At 41.5% G+C, this 17,804-nt stretch overlaps 1 protein-coding gene across 10 annotated transcripts; it reads left to right on the top strand.

Annotated features, from left to right (window-relative positions):
* The first annotated feature begins 1,113 nt into the window (after positions 1-1,113).
* On the top strand, positions 1,114-16,038 carry PCNX4 (pecanex 4). 10 transcript variants are annotated; one of them, XM_064461004.1, is made up of 13 exons: positions 1,114-1,217; positions 4,002-4,054; positions 4,557-4,656; positions 4,749-5,475; positions 7,127-7,306; positions 7,398-7,912; positions 8,741-8,841; positions 8,990-9,112; positions 9,377-9,740; positions 12,269-12,372; positions 12,828-13,864; positions 14,432-14,618; positions 14,978-16,038. In XM_064461004.1, exons 4-13 carry the CDS (start codon positions 4,787-4,789, stop codon positions 15,227-15,229), a joined length of 3,552 nt encoding a protein of 1,183 aa, XP_064317074.1. In that variant the 5' UTR covers positions 1,114-1,217; positions 4,002-4,054; positions 4,557-4,656; positions 4,749-4,786; the 3' UTR covers positions 15,230-16,038. The 10 variants fall into 10 exon arrangements, with proteins under 10 accessions (XP_064317074.1, XP_064317072.1, XP_064317075.1 ...); XM_064461003.1 differs by adding an exon at positions 2,003-2,056 and having other exon boundaries at positions 1,192-1,217; positions 4,002-4,656; XM_064461001.1 differs by lacking the exon at positions 1,114-1,217 and adding an exon at positions 1,417-2,056.
* The last annotated feature ends 1,766 nt before the right edge of the window (positions 16,039-17,804 follow it).

The following is a 17,804-nucleotide window of genomic DNA, read 5'->3' as shown; positions in this document are numbered from 1 at the left end:
ACCTGAGGGTAGAACCAGTGTTCTCATCTTGAATTAGTTATACATAAACAGAGAAAGAGCATTAACATTTAAAATTAAGGAAACTTTTAAGAGTATTTTAATATGTCAGAATGCTGTGGGTTGAGTATCATGCTAAATGTTTTAATGTAATACTAGAATGTTGTGTATTGAGTATGTTGTAATAATTAAAGAAACAGACTAACTTGGTTGGTTTTGCACTTTTAATATGGGAAGATAATGAGAGCAAGTACAAAAGCAATGAAAAAACAGCCTCTGGTGTTACCAGGCCAGCTCTCAGAGGGACGGAAATAAACTTGAGGAAGCCAAAGCCACCTGGGTGAGGAATTCAGCAGCTGAAGAGGGACCATCTTTGAAGGACGCTGCTGCTGGAAGGCGGGATATGGAGGGATGCGGGCAGGGAACCCCACGAAGGGCCCAGCTCGCGGCCGGCCATGGCGGCCGCAGGTAGCCCCTGCCTGCCTTGCCACAGCTCCTCTGTGCAATGAGGCGTTTTCTTCACCCTTCTTCCCTCCGGGAAGCTGCTGGCAGGCTACAGCTAGAGAGAGGTCTCACGCCTAATTTTAACAGCAGGAGACGGTTATGTGTGGAAAGCACAACTGGAAAAACACGTACTGCCGAGGGAAGGGCGAGCGGGCGGTGGCCGGGGGGCTCAGGGCGCCGGGCTGCCGTGGGGGCAAGCCCCGCCGCGCCCAACCCCTCGCCGCCGCTCGTAGCTCCCTGTGCCGACCCCCGCCACAAAGACGCCCGGAGAAGCCCCTCCGCCACCACGCCGTGGGCCGGGGCCATTTGCCGCAGGCAACGCGGACCCCCGCAGCAACTCGCCGCCACCGGGTGCCTCAGGCGGGCAAAATGGCGGCGGTGGCCGAGGGGAGGGAAGAGAGGGCGGGAAGGGGAGGGGGCCGCCGCAGCAGCGAGGCCGGGCCTCGTCGCCGCCGTTAGCAGCCGCCTCAACCTTCCACCTCCCACGGCCCCGCCGTCTTCAGCAGCAGCAGCCGCAGCAGCGGAGGGGCACACCCGCCGGTGGGGAGGAGCGCCCGTCTGTAGCCTGAGCCCTTCGCACTCCCTCAGGACAGCCTCGGGGCGGGAGGGGGCACCGCTCCGCCATCATTCCTACTCCTCCCGCCGCAGGCTCAGCCCTGTTCCCCTTCTCCCCCCTCCCCGCAAAGCCCCTGACCTGCTCCGAGCCCGGGCCAGAGGTAGGTGCCCGCCTCGCAGAGGCTTTTTACCGCGGCTGCCTCTCACCGGCGCCGGCCGTTCGCCGCAGGGGCGCAAACACCCACCTGCCCGCTGCCCTTCCGTGGAGCGGGCAGAGGCGCCAGGGCCTCCCCGAAGCGGGAGGTGTGGGGGGGAGCTCGCGCCCGGCCCGGCCCGGCCCGGCCCGGCCCGGCCCGTCTGGCTCTGCCTGACCGGCGTTGCCCTCCCCTGGGTTTGCCCACCGGCCGTGCCTCGGCGGGTGCCTGGCTTCCCTTCCTCTCCGCAGTTGAAAACAGCAGAGGCTTTAGTTTTGGTCGCTTGGTTGATTATTTTAATTCCTGTTTCTGCAGAAGATCCAGGGAAGAGGTGGCTGGGTAGGAGGTATGGTGGCTCTGGTGGGAGCCCGTCTGGTCAGGTGCAGAGGCGTCTCGGGAAGGAGGTGGCTACAGCCCTTCCCAAAGGTGGTCCCAGGATGCTCTTCCCATAGCTGGATGGAGCTTGTGGACCTGAAACGCTGCATCCCCGGTCTTGCTGCGGGATGAGGGCTGGCAGGGGTCCCCAGCCTGCTCCGTCTGGCTGCTGGGTTGGAAGCTTGCCTGCAGTGCAGCTGAACCGGATTCAGTTCTTCATAATTCTTCATAAAGAATGAAACTTTAACCATGGAGTGGAGGCGCGGGTGTCTGTGCACACAGGTGGGCTCGGGGCGCATCTGCATTTGCCTGGACAGGGGCTGTTGCAGCTCGCCGTGCGCCTCCCACGCTGGCATTCCTCCCTCCTGTGCTAGCAGGTGGTTTAAAACCGTTACTTAGTCTCGCATGAAAAGACCTGGAAGACCACTGAGGTGAGTATTTTTAAGCCTTATGTGCTTCAACAGCTTAGGTGGCAGAGAACTGTACACATGTTCTGTAATCCGCTTGAAATCATCCTTCACATCCACTGATGGTTTGGGTTTATGTTCAGACAAAAATTCATGCCCTCCAGTGAGCTTCTGCCTGAATTTGAGCAAGACTTGCTTTGTTTCTGTAATAAGGACATAGAGAGGCTACTGGTGGAGGGCAGGAACATGTTAAATGACTTTATGGTGTTAAAGTCCTTTTACCGTCCCTGTTACGATAGTCATAAGTTGCATGGATCCCTGCTGGTGATGACAAACTGTTGTGGTGGGGATTGTTTGGGTAACCAGGCAAGTTGTCAAAGTCAGGCCTGGCCTGTATGTTAGGAATGTATATTGAAGCCAGATCCTGTAAACACTCGCTAATGTGTGGAGTCTTGTTGCTAGGGCTTTGCACAGAAATATCAAGACACGTGGGAGTGCCTCTTTGAAGCCCTAAATGTGCTACCTGACTATTTGGAAGCCAGGAGGACAGTCAAGTGTATCATTTCCATAGTTCTTAAGCGTCAGTCATGGGATTTTAATTTATAAATAAACTCATATCTTTTTATGGCGCATTCTGGACTGTAGCCAAGTAGAACTATATTGTTTATGTGCGTACATTTTTGTGTCTCACACAAAGATGTCTGTTGATAACATAGAAACTGTAAGAGAGATGTTTTGCTAATGTTTTGTTAGCGATATAAAGGCAAACACAAATGCAGACTAGAACTTGAAAGAAAACTAGCTTTTAGAGCAGAAGAACACAGCTGCCAGAAAACTTTCAAGGAAAACTATGCACCTTTTGGTTCTATGTTTCTTTTAAAACTCAGCTTCTGTCATTTCCATGCATACAAATCGTCTACCGCATGGAACTTTCGCAGCAACTTAGGTTCATGCCTATGTAGCTCTCTAAACTATTTCTTTTTCTAAACAAGATTGGATGAATTGTGATTTTTTTTTTTTAATTACATTTGAAATTTGTTTTTAGTTGGGTGTGTCCCTGTTACATTCTCAAATCCCTGAGCTGACTGCAATGAATTCCCCTCTCCATTGTCAACATGTGTCTTTTCCATTAAGACTGACTGCTGCCTTCTCCTTCCCTTAAGAAACTTCCAATTTCTTGAAATAATATGACCAAAAAACCTCTGTGTTTTCAGTATTCCATGTTCAATGGTCTATGTGTAAAAATTCCAGTTTGAAATTCCAATTCGGAATTTTTACTTAAAAAATAATTCCACAGCCTACATGGAGACTACTTATGGAGCCTGTGGGGTCGTGCTTTGCATTGTGGAGTGTATTGACTTTGTGGACCCTGAATGCAAATTTGCGGTTGTGATAATGCATATGAATAGCTTTTAATCTTTCTCATTTGCACTGTTTCTAATTTATTCCCCTGATGTATCTCCCTACAGTCAGGTGATTGATATCTGTTTAAATATAAGGAGTAAATTGTTCTCAGAAGTGACTAAAAGCATTTGGTGTTGTAGAAAGAAAAGACCACAGTAGCTTGGAAACTCCACGGCAGCTGAGTGTGTCATTTTTACTATATCAACAGTGATGGCTAACAATCATTCATCAGATTATACAGGTCCGTAGAAGAAAGTCTTAATTTCAGTACTTGCACATCTGCTCATGTACACCAACATCTCTTTTGTTAGAATTATTATTAATGAAGTGTTTTGGCACTGCATTTTCATGCTGCTTTTTTGCCCTATTTCTTATCTTGAGTATTTCTACCTGCCATTTGTAGATTCTTGCTTTCGTGACTAGTAGCATAAAACTATACTTTCATATCATAGTTACCATCTTTATTTTTGCATCGCCTTATCCTCTCTAAATGAATTCTATATCTGATTTCTATTTGATGATTCACTATAAATGTTTACAGGTAGCTTTCTTCCTTTTTTTTCAGCTTTCTCCACTGACATACAGAAGAATATATGCCGATTCTGCTGCAGCTCATAAGTACTGTGTTTATTTTTTTTATTTTATATGTTTTAGGAAGCCTAAAGTGAACTGTTTATTTTGTCACGTATAGTGCTTAGTACAGTGAGATCCTGTTTGGCAGCTAGGCTGTGTAGGGATGACAGTAAAAATGCTGATGTTGAAAACAATTTTTAATGCTTCTACTAATTTTTTTTACATTTAGTTTATTTCATAAGGCTTTGATTTTTACAGGGACTTGGGGTGGTTGTATCCTTGCATTTATGTGGCTATTCACTGAAATCACTAACTCTTCTGTTTGTATATGGAGATCCTTAACAGGATTAATTGGAATTAGAGGTCTGTGGCAAGATGTGATTGGATTCAGACCAGATGGAAAAAAATGTCAGTTTTAGAAAGGTTTCTGGTGTGGAGATGAGTCGGTTTTATCATATCGCAAGAAGAGATTATGTGTTTGTTGCCTAAAGCTTCAGATCACGAACGTGTTCTTTATTTTAAAACAGAGTGTCTTTTTCCATTTTAGGTGTCTGCTTAGTAGTTGCATTCTGGCAGGCTCTGTGGGTGCTTTAGGATGATGTCTTCTAACACTAACGTGTCAGAATTCCGATAAATGAAAATGAATGGTAAATAAAAATAGGACAAAAGAATTCCCTGGTTAAGTTCTGAGTTCCAGGTTCAGTAATGTTTCTGTCTTTTTCTTTCTGTTCTCTTACAGGAAAAATGATATCCATCCAGCATTCCTGAACAATAAGAATGGGTCCAGATGTACCTCTGCTGAATGATTACAAACAGGAGTTCTTCTTGAAGCGCTTTCCACAGACTCTGCTGGGAGGTCCCCGGTTTAAATTAGGCTATTGCGCCCCTCCTTACGTATACGTGAATCAGATTATTCTTTTCTTGACGCCATGGGTTTTGGGAGGAGTAGGAACACTTTTGTACCAATTAGGCATTATGAAAGACTATTACACTGCAGCACTTTCAGGAGGACTGATGTTTGTTACTGCACTTATCCTTCAGATGACAAATCTATATGCAAAACAGAAAACAGCGAGAGTAGAAAGAATGCAAATTCAGAATACCCTAACGGATGAAGATGAGTTTGAATTTTCCAGCTGTGTAGGTTCAGAGACAGTAAAATTTATTATTCCTGGCAAGAAGTATATAATCAACACTGTATTTCATTCCCTTCTGGCAGGGGTGTTGTGTGGGTTGGGAACTTGGTATTTGCTGCCAAACAGAATAACCTTGCTGTATAGCAACATCGGAGGAACTGTTATGATCTTTGTATTTGGATGGGTGACTGTATGTATAGGAGAGTATTCGTTAATCATAAACACGGCTACCGAAACAGCTACTTTCCAAGCACTGGATACTTACGAAATCACTGCTCTGATGAGACCTTTCTATATTTTTGTCTTTATTGCAGTGGATCTTGCACACAGGTAAACCTAATATGATGTTTAGCTAATAAAAGTAATGGTTATTCTATATGTTTTTGATGAGAAAGATGAAATGATTCTTGTGAGGGAAATTTATTTTGAGATTTTAATCAACTGTAGGAACTCCAAAGAAAGAAACTAGGAGAGTGGATGGTAGAAATTGATGCTCTACGTTGTGCATAAAAGGTTATTGTTAAAATTTTAGTGTTCCATGTAAATTAGGAAGAGAAGTTTCTAAGTAAGGGAAAGCTAAAAATATCTTCTAGTGTCAGTTTCAGTATTTTTCTACAAGAGCATTTGCAGCATCATCCTTTAAAGGGTATGTTTTCAAAAAACAGGTTTCTGATCTGGAACTGTAGATCTAAACACTGCAAACTTGAGGAGCACTGGATGTATATCCAGATTTCACCCTGGCATATTTTCTAATTTAATCTCTTGCAAAGGGATTGCAGAGAGTCATAAATTACAGGCAAAAAGGACCATAAATCTGGTTTTAATTAGTGGATAAGCAAATGTGAACATTGCTGTATTTCTGTTATATGGGTTTTGAACTTGGATTTTTAAATGCTTTTGTAATACAAAAGAACAATGTCAGTCTACAAATGGGAGACTTTTATATTTCCACTTTTCAGATGAGTGTCTTAGTTAAAGTATTTGTAGAATCTCTTAAAGCAAGATGCTTTTAGATTTACTTCATGCATTCTTTCTTCATGTCGGATGATATTTCTATCACTTTGTCACACGTACATATTTTATGTTTGGGATACTTCAAATGCATTTTTAAAAAGGCACACATTTGATTTTACTAGTTTTGCACTTGGAGATGTCTTTGTTAATGATTTACCCTAGTTGCCTCTTCAGTTTGGATATGAAAATTATACTTGTGGTCTTTGACCCCAAATTCTTCTGTAGAATTTCCTGAGGAGAAAATTCAGACATTCTTTAAATTCCTAACAAAATTCCTTTGAAGCTTGCTTACTTATTTAGTAAGAAGTAGAGAGAAACTAAATACCTTAGCAGTCCACCTTTAACTTAATTAGCTAGCTGGTGAACTATGTGTGTCTTAGAATTTATGCAGATTTCTAATACTGATCTTTGTATTTTTACAGGAAGATTGTTCATACTTCTGTGTACAAAATAACATTTCATATGCCTAAAGAGAGTTTACCTCTTGGTGTACAGGCAACATGCCAGTCCTTTCATGGTTAAGACTTATATCTTGAGTCTTAGACTTGCATAAAGTTTCGCTTTTGTAATTCTGAAAAAATACTTAGCATTTTTTTGTTTAAGAGTCAGGGTCTTGGAGCCTGTGGACCTTTCTTCTTTGCACAAGTATTCCTTGAGTGCATTAGCACAATGATATCAAAACAATTAGGATACTTGCATCACTTGATCCATCTGCTTAATCTGAAGGCTTCAAATCTTTTGAATGAAAAATTAGCCTGTGTTCTGGCGCTCTAATTAGCGTACTACTGCCTCAAGCAGAAATGTATGTCCTTATTTTTACTTTCAGAAGATACTAGTTGAGGTTTTGTAGATTGACTATGTAATATTTATACTTCTGGATTTGCTGTAGTAGTTAAACAAAAAGTCTTTCCCCACATCAGTTATCTTTTCCTTCACAGAAGTCAAATACATTTCTTCTTTTATCCAGGTTTGCTGTCAACACAGCCATTCTAGAACAGACAAACCAGATTTTGCACATCGTATTTCTTTTTCTGCCGTTCTTATGGGCAATGGGAATTCTGCCCCCGCTTGATGCGCTTTTTCTATGGGGAATGGAACAACTCTTGGAGTTTGGACTAGGAGGTTCACCTATGTCAAGTAACACAAAGTAAATGTTGTTTATATAATTGTAAAATATATCAATATTGTTTATAACCTTTTTCTTTTCAAGCAAATCTTCTTTATTTTCTCCTTCACAGGTTATTAGTAATGTTTCTCATTTCTGCTGGAACAGCAATAGCATCGTATTTCATTCCCAGCACTCTCGGTGTGATCCTCTTCATGACTGGATTTGGGTTCATACTGAGTCTTAACCTAAGCGAGATTGGTTTTGCCTTCAAACACACCATGATCAGCCATTTAGCCTCCAGCAAATCTAAAAATATGCACAGAGGTCTTAGAATACAATTTGGGTGGAGGGAATTTATTTTTTATTTGACTGTGTTGATATTTGCTCTCATAGAAGCTAGCCTGCTGCATCAATTTGCAGGCTTTTCATCATTTTCCAAAGCCAGTCCTCAGGCTATAGCGAGTTACATTCTGATCGTATTACTTATAATTATGTGGATTCTTAGAGAGATTCAGAGAGTGTACTTGTTTGGAGTCTTCCGAAACCCCTTTTATCCAAAGGATGTCAGGACTGTGACTGTGTTCATGGAGAAGCAAAGAAGGCTAATGAAAGTTGGTGTTGTCAGGAGGATTTTACTAACTCTAGGTAGGAATACGTGCTGTCTGTTGTTTGTTAGATGATGCTTGTAGGGAGATTGAAACAACACTAGAATTACTGTATGTGCAAGATTCTGTGAACTCTAAGAAAAACCAAGTAGCTGGAAATACTTGTTGATGCTTTGCTGAATTGTGCATTGAGGTCAAAATTACTGGTTCAGAATATTTGGAAGTGATTAGTGATTTTTTTTTTATTTATTTATTTTTTATGTGTAAACCTAAAAAGTTGAGCTTTTGAAAAGCCCAGCTCAGAAAGCAAGGCCTTGTAAAGGATTTTAGTTATAACATCAATACTCACTTTTGAAAAAATGGCTCTTGTATAGTTTTTTACAAGGTACTCGGAAACAAGAGTTGAGAGTCTTCAAGCTGACTAAGTATTTGGTTCTTACAACTTGCTAGTAAAGGGAACAGTCTCCTTTCTGGTAGGTTAGGAACAGATGTAATTACTTTGGGGGAAGCAAAATTTGATCTAAATTAATTTTATAAAGAAGCATCAGTTTGGGTAAGTGGATTGATGAGTGCAACTCCCACGTTTATTTTTACTTATATGAGTATTCCTGTTCTCTTGGGGAAACAAACAACAAAAAAGTAATAGCAAGTAACAACTGAGCATCGACATAAATGTTTGCTGTCTTGGGCAATTAGTCCAAATATGCTGTTTGATATCCTGGAAGTTTAACACAAAAGGAATTTGTAATAATAAAGGGAAGAGTTCTCTTTTTACACCAGGATTTCCATTCTGCAATAAGACTGCTTACCTCTATAGACTTTTATTATGTTTTTGAAAACAAATCAATTATTTTTATTTCAATTACAGTGTCTCCGTTTGCTATGATAGCATTCCTGTCACTAGACCGTTCGCTACAGAATCTTCATTCTGTGTCTGTTTGCATTGGATTCACAAGAATATTTAGGATGGTAATTTGAATTTTAAATACATTAGCCTAAAAAATTCTCTTCTACATGATTTAAGTATTAAGGTGACTTGGAAGAAATATTCCAGGTCATGAAATCAGAGATAGATAAATACATTTTTAAATGTATGTCTAACATATCTGTATTTTAGGTCTGGCAGAATACAGAAAATGCCCTGCTGGACATAGTGGTCATGTCAATAGCTCAAATGTTGGTGTTTAATCCAGACCTCTGGTGGAACAGGAGCCTTGATACAGGAATCAGACTCTTGCTGGTAACTGTCATAATGCAAATTTAAGCAGATAGTTGTCACTTGAAGTCTTTGTTTCCTTGCCTTCCCCCATTAGAGATTTAACACAGTCCAGGACCTAGCAAACAGAAGCTAAAAAGCTGTGTACTAAGATCTACGTTCTAATACCACTCAATGATAATCACACTTTATTTTCTTAAAATTATTGTAGATAAGACAGCTTTGGCAGTGCTAAATATGATATGATACAGGATACAAATAAACGTGCCTGTTGTACGTATCTTGCAGGTTGGTATCCTACGGGATCGGCTGCTTCAGTTTGTCTCAAAGTTGCAGTTTGCCATAGCTATTCTTTTGACATCGTGGACAGAGAAAAAACAACGTCGTAAATCTACTGCCACCTTAATCACACTCAATGTCGTCTTCTTCCCGATCCTGCTGACCTTTGTCGCCATCTCTGCACTCCTTTCTTCTCCCTTGCTGCCACTCTTCACGCTACCGGTATTTTTGATTGGGTTTCCTCGGCCCATCCGAAGCTGGCCAGGACCTGTGGGCGCTACAGCATGTGTTTGCTCCGATACCGTGTACTACCAGCAGATGGTTCCAAGTCTGGCTGTTGCTCTGCAGTCTGCACTAGCAGCCGGTAGCCTAGGTAGGTACGCTAGCAACACTGTGAAGGAATGTAGCTAAATATTTTTAGGAAACATGATTTTGCTGGAGAGCAGGAGAATCATAGCATCTGATTTAAACCATGTTTCATGGCATAGGTTAAATCTGATATTCAGAGATTATTCACTTGAGGAAAAAAGTGATTACTTTTGTCATTCTTGTACATCTCTACTTGTACATTCTTGTAAAAAAATAATGCTGGTTTGTTATCTTTAAAATAAGGAGAAACTAAATGGTGATGAAGCAGTATCAATCCTAATCTTTTCATACTGACCAAAAAGATGGTATGCACTCCTCCCACCTAATTGGAGGCAATAAATGGAGGTGTTCTCCTGACAGTCAGTGGAGAGGAAGAGGTGTGTCAAGCGACTTAATGTCGTATCTTGTGCAGCTGGTTAGGGTATGGTTGTAACAGGACTCGTGGTCTTAACGCCTGTGAAAGCCATCATGATGGGTATTGCACAGAGTTACATAAAGAGAGGTGGAGAAATGCTGAGTCGTTTTCCCAGCTGGAGGCAGAATAAGAGTTAAAACTGCAGGCTTGTTTTCTTGAGAAACGGTCTTTGTGTAACCTGAATAATCAAAGGATCGTTGCCCTTAGACCAGAGGCAAATATTTACGTAAGCCTCTTAGAAAATGGCTTATGACTAGAAAAAATGGACTAATATTTGAAGACAGTGGAAGTTAACCTTAATCATGCTTTTCTGAAGGCGATATGCAAGTGCTTTACTAGGAAATGTCTGCTGCGATTTTAGTACTGGCGTAGAGAAGAGGTATTAAAAAACTAGGAAGCTCTTTGCGTCTAAAGAGGAGGGACACTTCAGTTAGTCTGCTGCATCAAGCCTATCTATTTTTTATAATAGATATATAATATTTATAGCTATCTGTTTATCTATTTTATAGATATACATATATTTTATATATATATTTCCCCATTGCCATCATGACTCTGGTGGCATGTATGCTTCAGATTAAATAATTTAAAAGACTAGTCTTGAAGGGGAAAATGTCTCTTCTTTAATGGAAAAATCTGTGAACGAATGTCTTCAAGCAAGAAAAAACATGGTGTTCTCAGACAAGTTCAAAATTATGAGGTATCACTTTGTGTGCCTTTTTAATTTAAAACCATACTTTCTTCTGTGTAAAGGAGTTTTAGTAGCTTTAACAGCTAGCAAGAAAAGAATTAAAATCTTTGCAAAATGTTAGCAAGAAAATGCACTTCATTAGCTCAGTGGGATAGAAAAGGTTACTTAAATTTTAACTACAGCCTAATGGTTGGTTTCATTGATTTCATCTTACAACATTCTAAAAGTAAAATTCTCTGCAAGTGAGTGGTCACTTGGACATGAGTGACAGCAGAAGCAGGTCATAAACTGGCAGCAAATATGCTTAAGAACAGCACCATTGTGTTGGAGAAGTTGAGGGTGGGCTCTAACTTAAAAGAGCTACAGTATAACCACCAGTTGCAAGGGAGTTGGGCACAGCACTTTGTATTGAAATAGGTAGAAGAGAGAAAAGGTACCTTTTTTTTTTTGACATCTGAGTTTTACAGTGAGAGCCAGATTGTGGGATTTGTGATGTCAAATCACAAATTTGATGGCATGATCTGAAGTTGTTCAGAACTTCATTTCCAAATTCCAGTTTATTTTCTGTGGCTGTATTTTTGGTGATGTCAGACTTAATACAGTGGGATCAGATCTATCCTACACACACAGACGCACCAAGGTATTTCAGAAAGACTACAGACGATCTCTGCCGTACCGACTGTTGGTGTTCAGTGCGTACGATACTGATTCACAAATCTTGAACGATGAGCCGGTGCTCATGCTCTGCCCCTATTTATATATCTGTACCATAGGAGTGATACTATGTCATTCGTAAGCTGGCACTTGAGCGGAATCATTTACAGTCTGGATTTTGCATCCTAAGGGATATTTTCTAATCATTCTGGAATACAGAGAAGTCAGTTAGGAAGTGGTAGTGTAGGTAACAAATCCGGTTCAGTTACATTTTTATTTCCCCCATACTAAATAAACTTCGTACTCCACAGCAGATAGGGCCAGTAAGATACTCATGTGCTAGATGATGATTCTTTAATGTATTCGGCAGTCATAAGAATTTTAGATCTCCAGGTGACAGTAGTGGGAACTGTGCGGTTGGAAATGCAGCCAAAGATGAACTTTAATCATGAAAGTCATGTCTGCAATGGGAATGGAGGGTGGGTTGCTTAACCCCAGTCCTGTACGAATATTGTAGTCCCACAGTTCTGTGAGGGTTTCCCAGTTCTCCACAGCTTTTCAAAGATAGCACTACAATTTGAAGATCTAGCTTTGCAGCTAGTTTCTTTAAGATTCTAGGGTACTACTTAGCCAGTTTTAACTGATTCTGGTGTTGATGCAGAAATATTTTGTGTTTGCAGTTGAATTCCTCAGTTGGCATGTAGAAAAGATTTTCACCAATAAAATACCACAGCAACACCATAGGTTTTATTTGGCTTTTTGTCTTGTCCAGGTCTCTCTCTACCTGGATCACATTACTTGTGCCGTTTTCAGGATAGACTGATGTGGATATTGGTGCTAGAAAAAGGCTTCACTTACTGTGGTGTTAACATTAAGGTAACTGCATGCTAAGGACAGACATGATAATGTTTTGAAATCATGCAAACATTTTGCTGTATAACATTTCAGCAATATAACTACCTGACGTTACAGTCATTTTTTTTAAGATGAGTGTTATTGCTACATTAACTAATCTCGCAACTGATGTGCTTAGCAGATGTGACATTTTTTATCATCTAGCTTGTGACACATCTTTAATAAGCTGGCTAATAAGATCTGTATGAGGCAAAGATTTATTTTTTTAAGACATTGATCTGTGTCTAACATTGTAGTGAGCGCTTTGCTATTGCTGTTGTCTCTAGTTAGATTTGTAGGTTCAGTTGTGGAAACACTGACAATGGAATGTACCTTTATTTGTTCAGAAAAATTTTGTTGCAAGAAAACAGCTTGCTAGAATTTAAGGGTAGGTGCTGGTGAAGACTAAAACCAAATTGTTTTCATTTATGCTTTAGGGGCTAGAATTGCAGGAAACATCCTGTCATGCTGCTGAAGCTCACAGAGTTGATGAAATTTTTGAAATGGCCTTTGAACATCAGGAGCACACAAAGATTCTCTCTCCTAATCACCATTTCGGACACATTTTGACTCCTTGTACTGTTCTACCTGTGCGGCTGTATTCCGATGCCAGAAATGTGTTATCTGGAATAATTGACTCTCATGAGAATTTAAAGCAACTGAAAGATGATTTCATTAAAGTGCTCGTATGGATGCTTGTCCAGTATTGTTACAAAAAATCAAAAACATGGGGAAGCCCAGGCAATGCCGACGAGAACAAAAAAGGATCGTTTCCAGAAAATCAGCATAGCGGTGCAGTAGAGAGGTCCAGACCTCTGAGGGAAGAAGATAGCTTTAGTGTTGATACAATTGAGGACTGGACTGATGACAGTGACATTTTTGATCTTGAACCCAGTGGCAGAATGAAAGACAGAAAAGAACCTGGGCAGTTGGGAATGACACCAAAAGTACATCTGTCTATTCCAGGATCTGTAGAAACACAGAGCCAAGATGGCCCACAAGAAATGTTACCAGAAGATAAATTATACAGGGCTGTTGCGCTTGGGCTTCCAGCTGTAGACAAAGGGAAACAGCAAGAAGTTGTACCTCATGTTGAATTTAGTTGCTGTTACTCAGAGCTACTGAGCATCCCTGAAGAATGGAGAACAGCCCCAGTGCCTACTTCCAAGGTCAATGAGATGAGGCAGAGGTTTCCAGAAGAATGGTACCATTTTATTTTGAGTCAACTGGACTTTTTTCATCTGAAAGAAAAGCCTTCCAATTTACTTGAAGACCTTATGAAAGATAAAGCTTTGAAAGACTTATACATCCACGGAGTATTGTCGTGTTGTTTTGGTCTGTTTGGACTGGATAACACCGTGCCTGCTGCGAGCCATGTGTTCAGAGCGTACACTGGTGGCATTCCATGGTCTGTTGGTTTGGACTGGCTAACTGGCAAACCGGAGCTGTTCCAGCTTGCATTAAAAGCATTCAGGTAAAAGAAAAATAATTCCTTGGATTATAAAAATGATATAAAGAGCCTTTTGCTTTGAAGGGCAGCCTCACTTCACTGAGAGTAGTTCATGTTAAAACTGTATCACTTAAATGTTTTTGTAGGTTCTTCCTACACAAATATTGCCTGTGACCCCAGGCAGCGAAGACTGACATGGAGATGCCTTCTACCTTCCCTGCCCCACAGCAGCTGCCGCCGGCACTGCAAATCCACCGTGTTACGTGTGGAGAAACAAACCCGTTTTCATTGTCCCCATAATCTGTAAGAGAATTGTGATGGATTTAGATGTTCGGCACATCTCATTATCAGGCAGCAGTAACAGTGTTTGAGGTGAATGAAGGATGTTTAAGCTAATGTGTTTTACATCTGGGTGAGCTAAAAGCCTCCCCATATTAACTTCTAGTGACTCAGCTGACAAGCGGTAACTTAGGAAGTTGCTAGTGCTCCGTAACATTAGACGTTGCCTTCCTGCCTTTTCTAGCCTGAAGAGGCTTGCTTTCTCCTGTCTTTTGCTGCACTACTTACTGTATGGCTTTTTGTACCTTTCAGATACACTTTTAAGCTTATGGTTGACAAAGCAAGCCTGGGTCCCGTTGAGAACTTCAAGGAGCTGGTTAACTGTTTGGAAGAATATGAAAATGATTGGTACATTGGGTTGGTATCAGATCGCGAGTGGCAGCAAGCGGTTCTGCAGGAAAAGCCGTACCTTTTTTCACTGGGGCATGACCCAAACATGGTAAGAAGAAAAATTACTAGTAAGCAAGGTGGTTTTCTTCTCTGCTGCTTTTTTTTTTTCTTTTTCATTGTGTTCCAAAAGATGACTGCTATGCAACCAAAGTTTGTTTGTACTAGACGGGAGCTGACATCGCTGTTGTTGAAAATCGCAGCGTGTTGTTCTTCAGATGCAGCAGTATTTCTTGACTGTCTTCCTAGGTGGAAGAGTTGAACTGAGACTAGTTCATACACTTTGCCATTTTAAAAGGGATGATATTAATAGAATGTAGCCCCAAAGCTTGATTTAGTGCTTTGTAACCCAAATGCTTGGGTATCTTCTCAGAGAATGTACTGAACATCTTGATCTGTTTGTTCTTAAAGGGAATTTACACTGGGCGAGTCCTCACTCTTCAGGAATTGCTAGTACAAGTGGGAAAGCTTAATGACGAAGCTGTCCGAGGTCAGTGGGCAAATCTGTCCTGGGAGCTGCTGTATGCTACAAATGATGATGAGGAACGCTACAGCATCCAGGCACACCCCGTTCTTCTGCGAAACCTTACTGTGCAAGCTGCGGACCCGCCTCTTGGCTACCCCGTTTATTCATCTGAACTTCTGCATCTGCCTTTGTTTTAGAACGTCTGCAGCACTTTATTTTTTTATATTATTAGTATTCTTTTGTATTTTCCATCTGCATGTCGGGAATCAAACGCTCGTGCTACATTTATACACTACAAATAAGATTTTACTCTCAAAATGGCGTTGGCGGGGTGCCAGGCCAGTGCACGTAACTTGCACAGAAGTGGTGCTAGTCAGAACCTTCAGCGGGCGGGAAGTTTTGAACTGTTTTCTTGCTGCTGGAACATGTGAGACACCATTGCCTGTGTGGCTGACGAGCCAGGAGATGCTGAAATTCTCTTCTCCAGTTTAGAGAAGAGCAGCATAATTCTGATCGCTATTTTTGGTGCATTCTGATTTTTTTAATTATTATTTCTTTTTAATAGTTGGACAGGTGACTTGCACTGACAGGTTACAGCTCCCTGTAGTACCGTCAAGCGCAGAGGTGGTAACCAATGTGTACATCTGACTATTTATATGAATTTTTTATTATTCTGGCCATTTTATATTGGACTGAGTTCAGTTTTAGCCTTTGTTACATTGTATGACTTCAGCTGATCTTCCTTAGCTGTAGTAAGTTATCAGCTATGCTTTAACCAAGTAAGTTGTAAGGGACAATTTTTACCAAAGCAGTTGTTTTGGGGGCAAAGGGAATTTATATAAAACAGTGTGCATTCTGACACATTAATAACCTGTGTGACCTACTGATGGAAATAAACGTGTAATTAGGGGAGAGCAGGAATTTAAGTCCAATGGATTAATTCTGTTTCCCTCTTCCAATATCCATGTATTTTACATATATATAAATATATATGTTGCTTTTTGCATCCTGTGTCTGCATCATGAACCAGTCTTCCACAAATCCAGTGACAGCTTGATGATGATGATGATGGGGTGGAGTCTGGCTGTCTGTGCCAGAATTAATTCTTTTTTATTATTATTATTTTTTAACCTTACCTGAGCTTAGAACAGATTTGGCAATTGGTTTGTAATGGTACAGGTCTCCTTGAAACCACGTCTGGGTCACCTCTCCAGTGGCTTGTTTACCCTCTTCGTTCCCAGCAGTCATTCGCACATAGATGTGTTTTCTCTGCAGATCAGTAGTTACGGCGTCGTTACTGCTGGCACATGCCCAACAGGGTGTAGGGAATTGTCTGTCTTTAATCAATTTAAATCAGATCTGCTCCGTCACTGAATTAGTTCTCGTTTAGAACACCCAGAGTTCTATAATTTGGCGCATGTTTATTGCTTTTACTCCTCACCTTTAAGACCTTTTTGTATCAGATAAAATTTGTCACAGGACTGTGCGCTGTGTACTTGGCTGTTAGCCGGTCCTTTTGATCAGTGACCATAAATGATTTCACAAAAAATAAGCAAACCTTGCAGTGGAGTTCAGAGGTGGTAAGGAAATGCCTGTCAGGTTCCGGGGTGTAACACTTCAAAGTATGGAATGAAATTCACACAGAACGTTAATGGAAGCAGCTTTTAGAAGGTGATTGTTTGGTGTGCGGGAGCATAAATAACAAAGTGCTAATAACCTCACATCACCTTGCTAGGCCATGAACTGTGCCTGGAAGTATGGAGTCATGGAAGGGGCTTTAGGGAGCACCTATTTCAGCTCCCTCTGAAAGGAACTACTCCTGGCAAACATTTAATCTGATTTAAAACTTTCAATACCAGGAGTAGTGTGAAGTCATCAAGTAGTTCGCTCCAGTTCTTTGCTGTTCTTGCAGCAGTTGGGAAGTCTGGGTTTTTTCCTAAATCTAATTAAACCTCCCTGCCTTGTTGTAAGCCTCTTACTACTTGTCTGCTCTATGGTCACAGAAAATTTAATTACCTTTTTTTGCAGCAGCAGCAGTCTTTTATTTGACAATGGCTGTAATTTCTGCCCTCACACTTTGTCTCCTGTAAAGTGAATAAACTAGTTGAGAAAAAAAAGCCTGAAGAGAGCTGTGATCCTTTTCTCTTGCTTTCCTCTGGCTCTTTCCATCTGGTACCCAGCCTTCTTGAAGAGTGTTGCTGGGAACCGGCCCTGGTGTTCCAGCAGGGATCTCAATTGGTACCAGATGGAGGAACAGAATCAGTGACGTGCAGAATTCCTGTTTCTGCCCAGGAATGTGGAGCTGGGCTCTAATGCGCCGTAACATCCCATCCCCTGCTATGGCAGGCAGCATGTCCTGCCGCTCCTTCGTCCTTAATATACCGAGCCAGTTCACACGTTCCAGTTGTTTTGCGACAGGACAGCCCCGACTCGTTTTCTGCCACCCTCTTTAGATTCTTTTTTTTGGCAGAACCACTAGTTGCAGCCTCTGGTTCTGAAGCACAAATTTGTGCAGCTTGAGTATAAGCATGTTGTTTTGTTTGCATGCTCTTGAACTCTGCCCTTGTTTGTTTTGGAGCTTTTCTCCGATTTATGAGGAATTTAGAGAACCTTCAAGCCTGGTCTCATCTGCAGCTCTTGTAAGCCCATGATACATGCTGCTATTTGGATTACCAATGCAATCCTAGTACTAGACATTTAGGACTGCGCTTACGGCAGGCCACGGCACCATTCTCCTGTGTGGCCACCGAGAGCCGCCCTGCGTTCCCCAAG

Source organism: Phalacrocorax carbo, chromosome 9 (assembly GCF_963921805.1).
Source record: "Phalacrocorax carbo chromosome 9, bPhaCar2.1, whole genome shotgun sequence".
NCBI classification, from domain to species: Eukaryota; Metazoa; Chordata; class Aves; order Suliformes; family Phalacrocoracidae; genus Phalacrocorax; species Phalacrocorax carbo.
The sequence above is the reverse complement of the archived record's forward strand: the minus strand, read 5'-3'. Positions and strand labels throughout refer to the sequence as shown.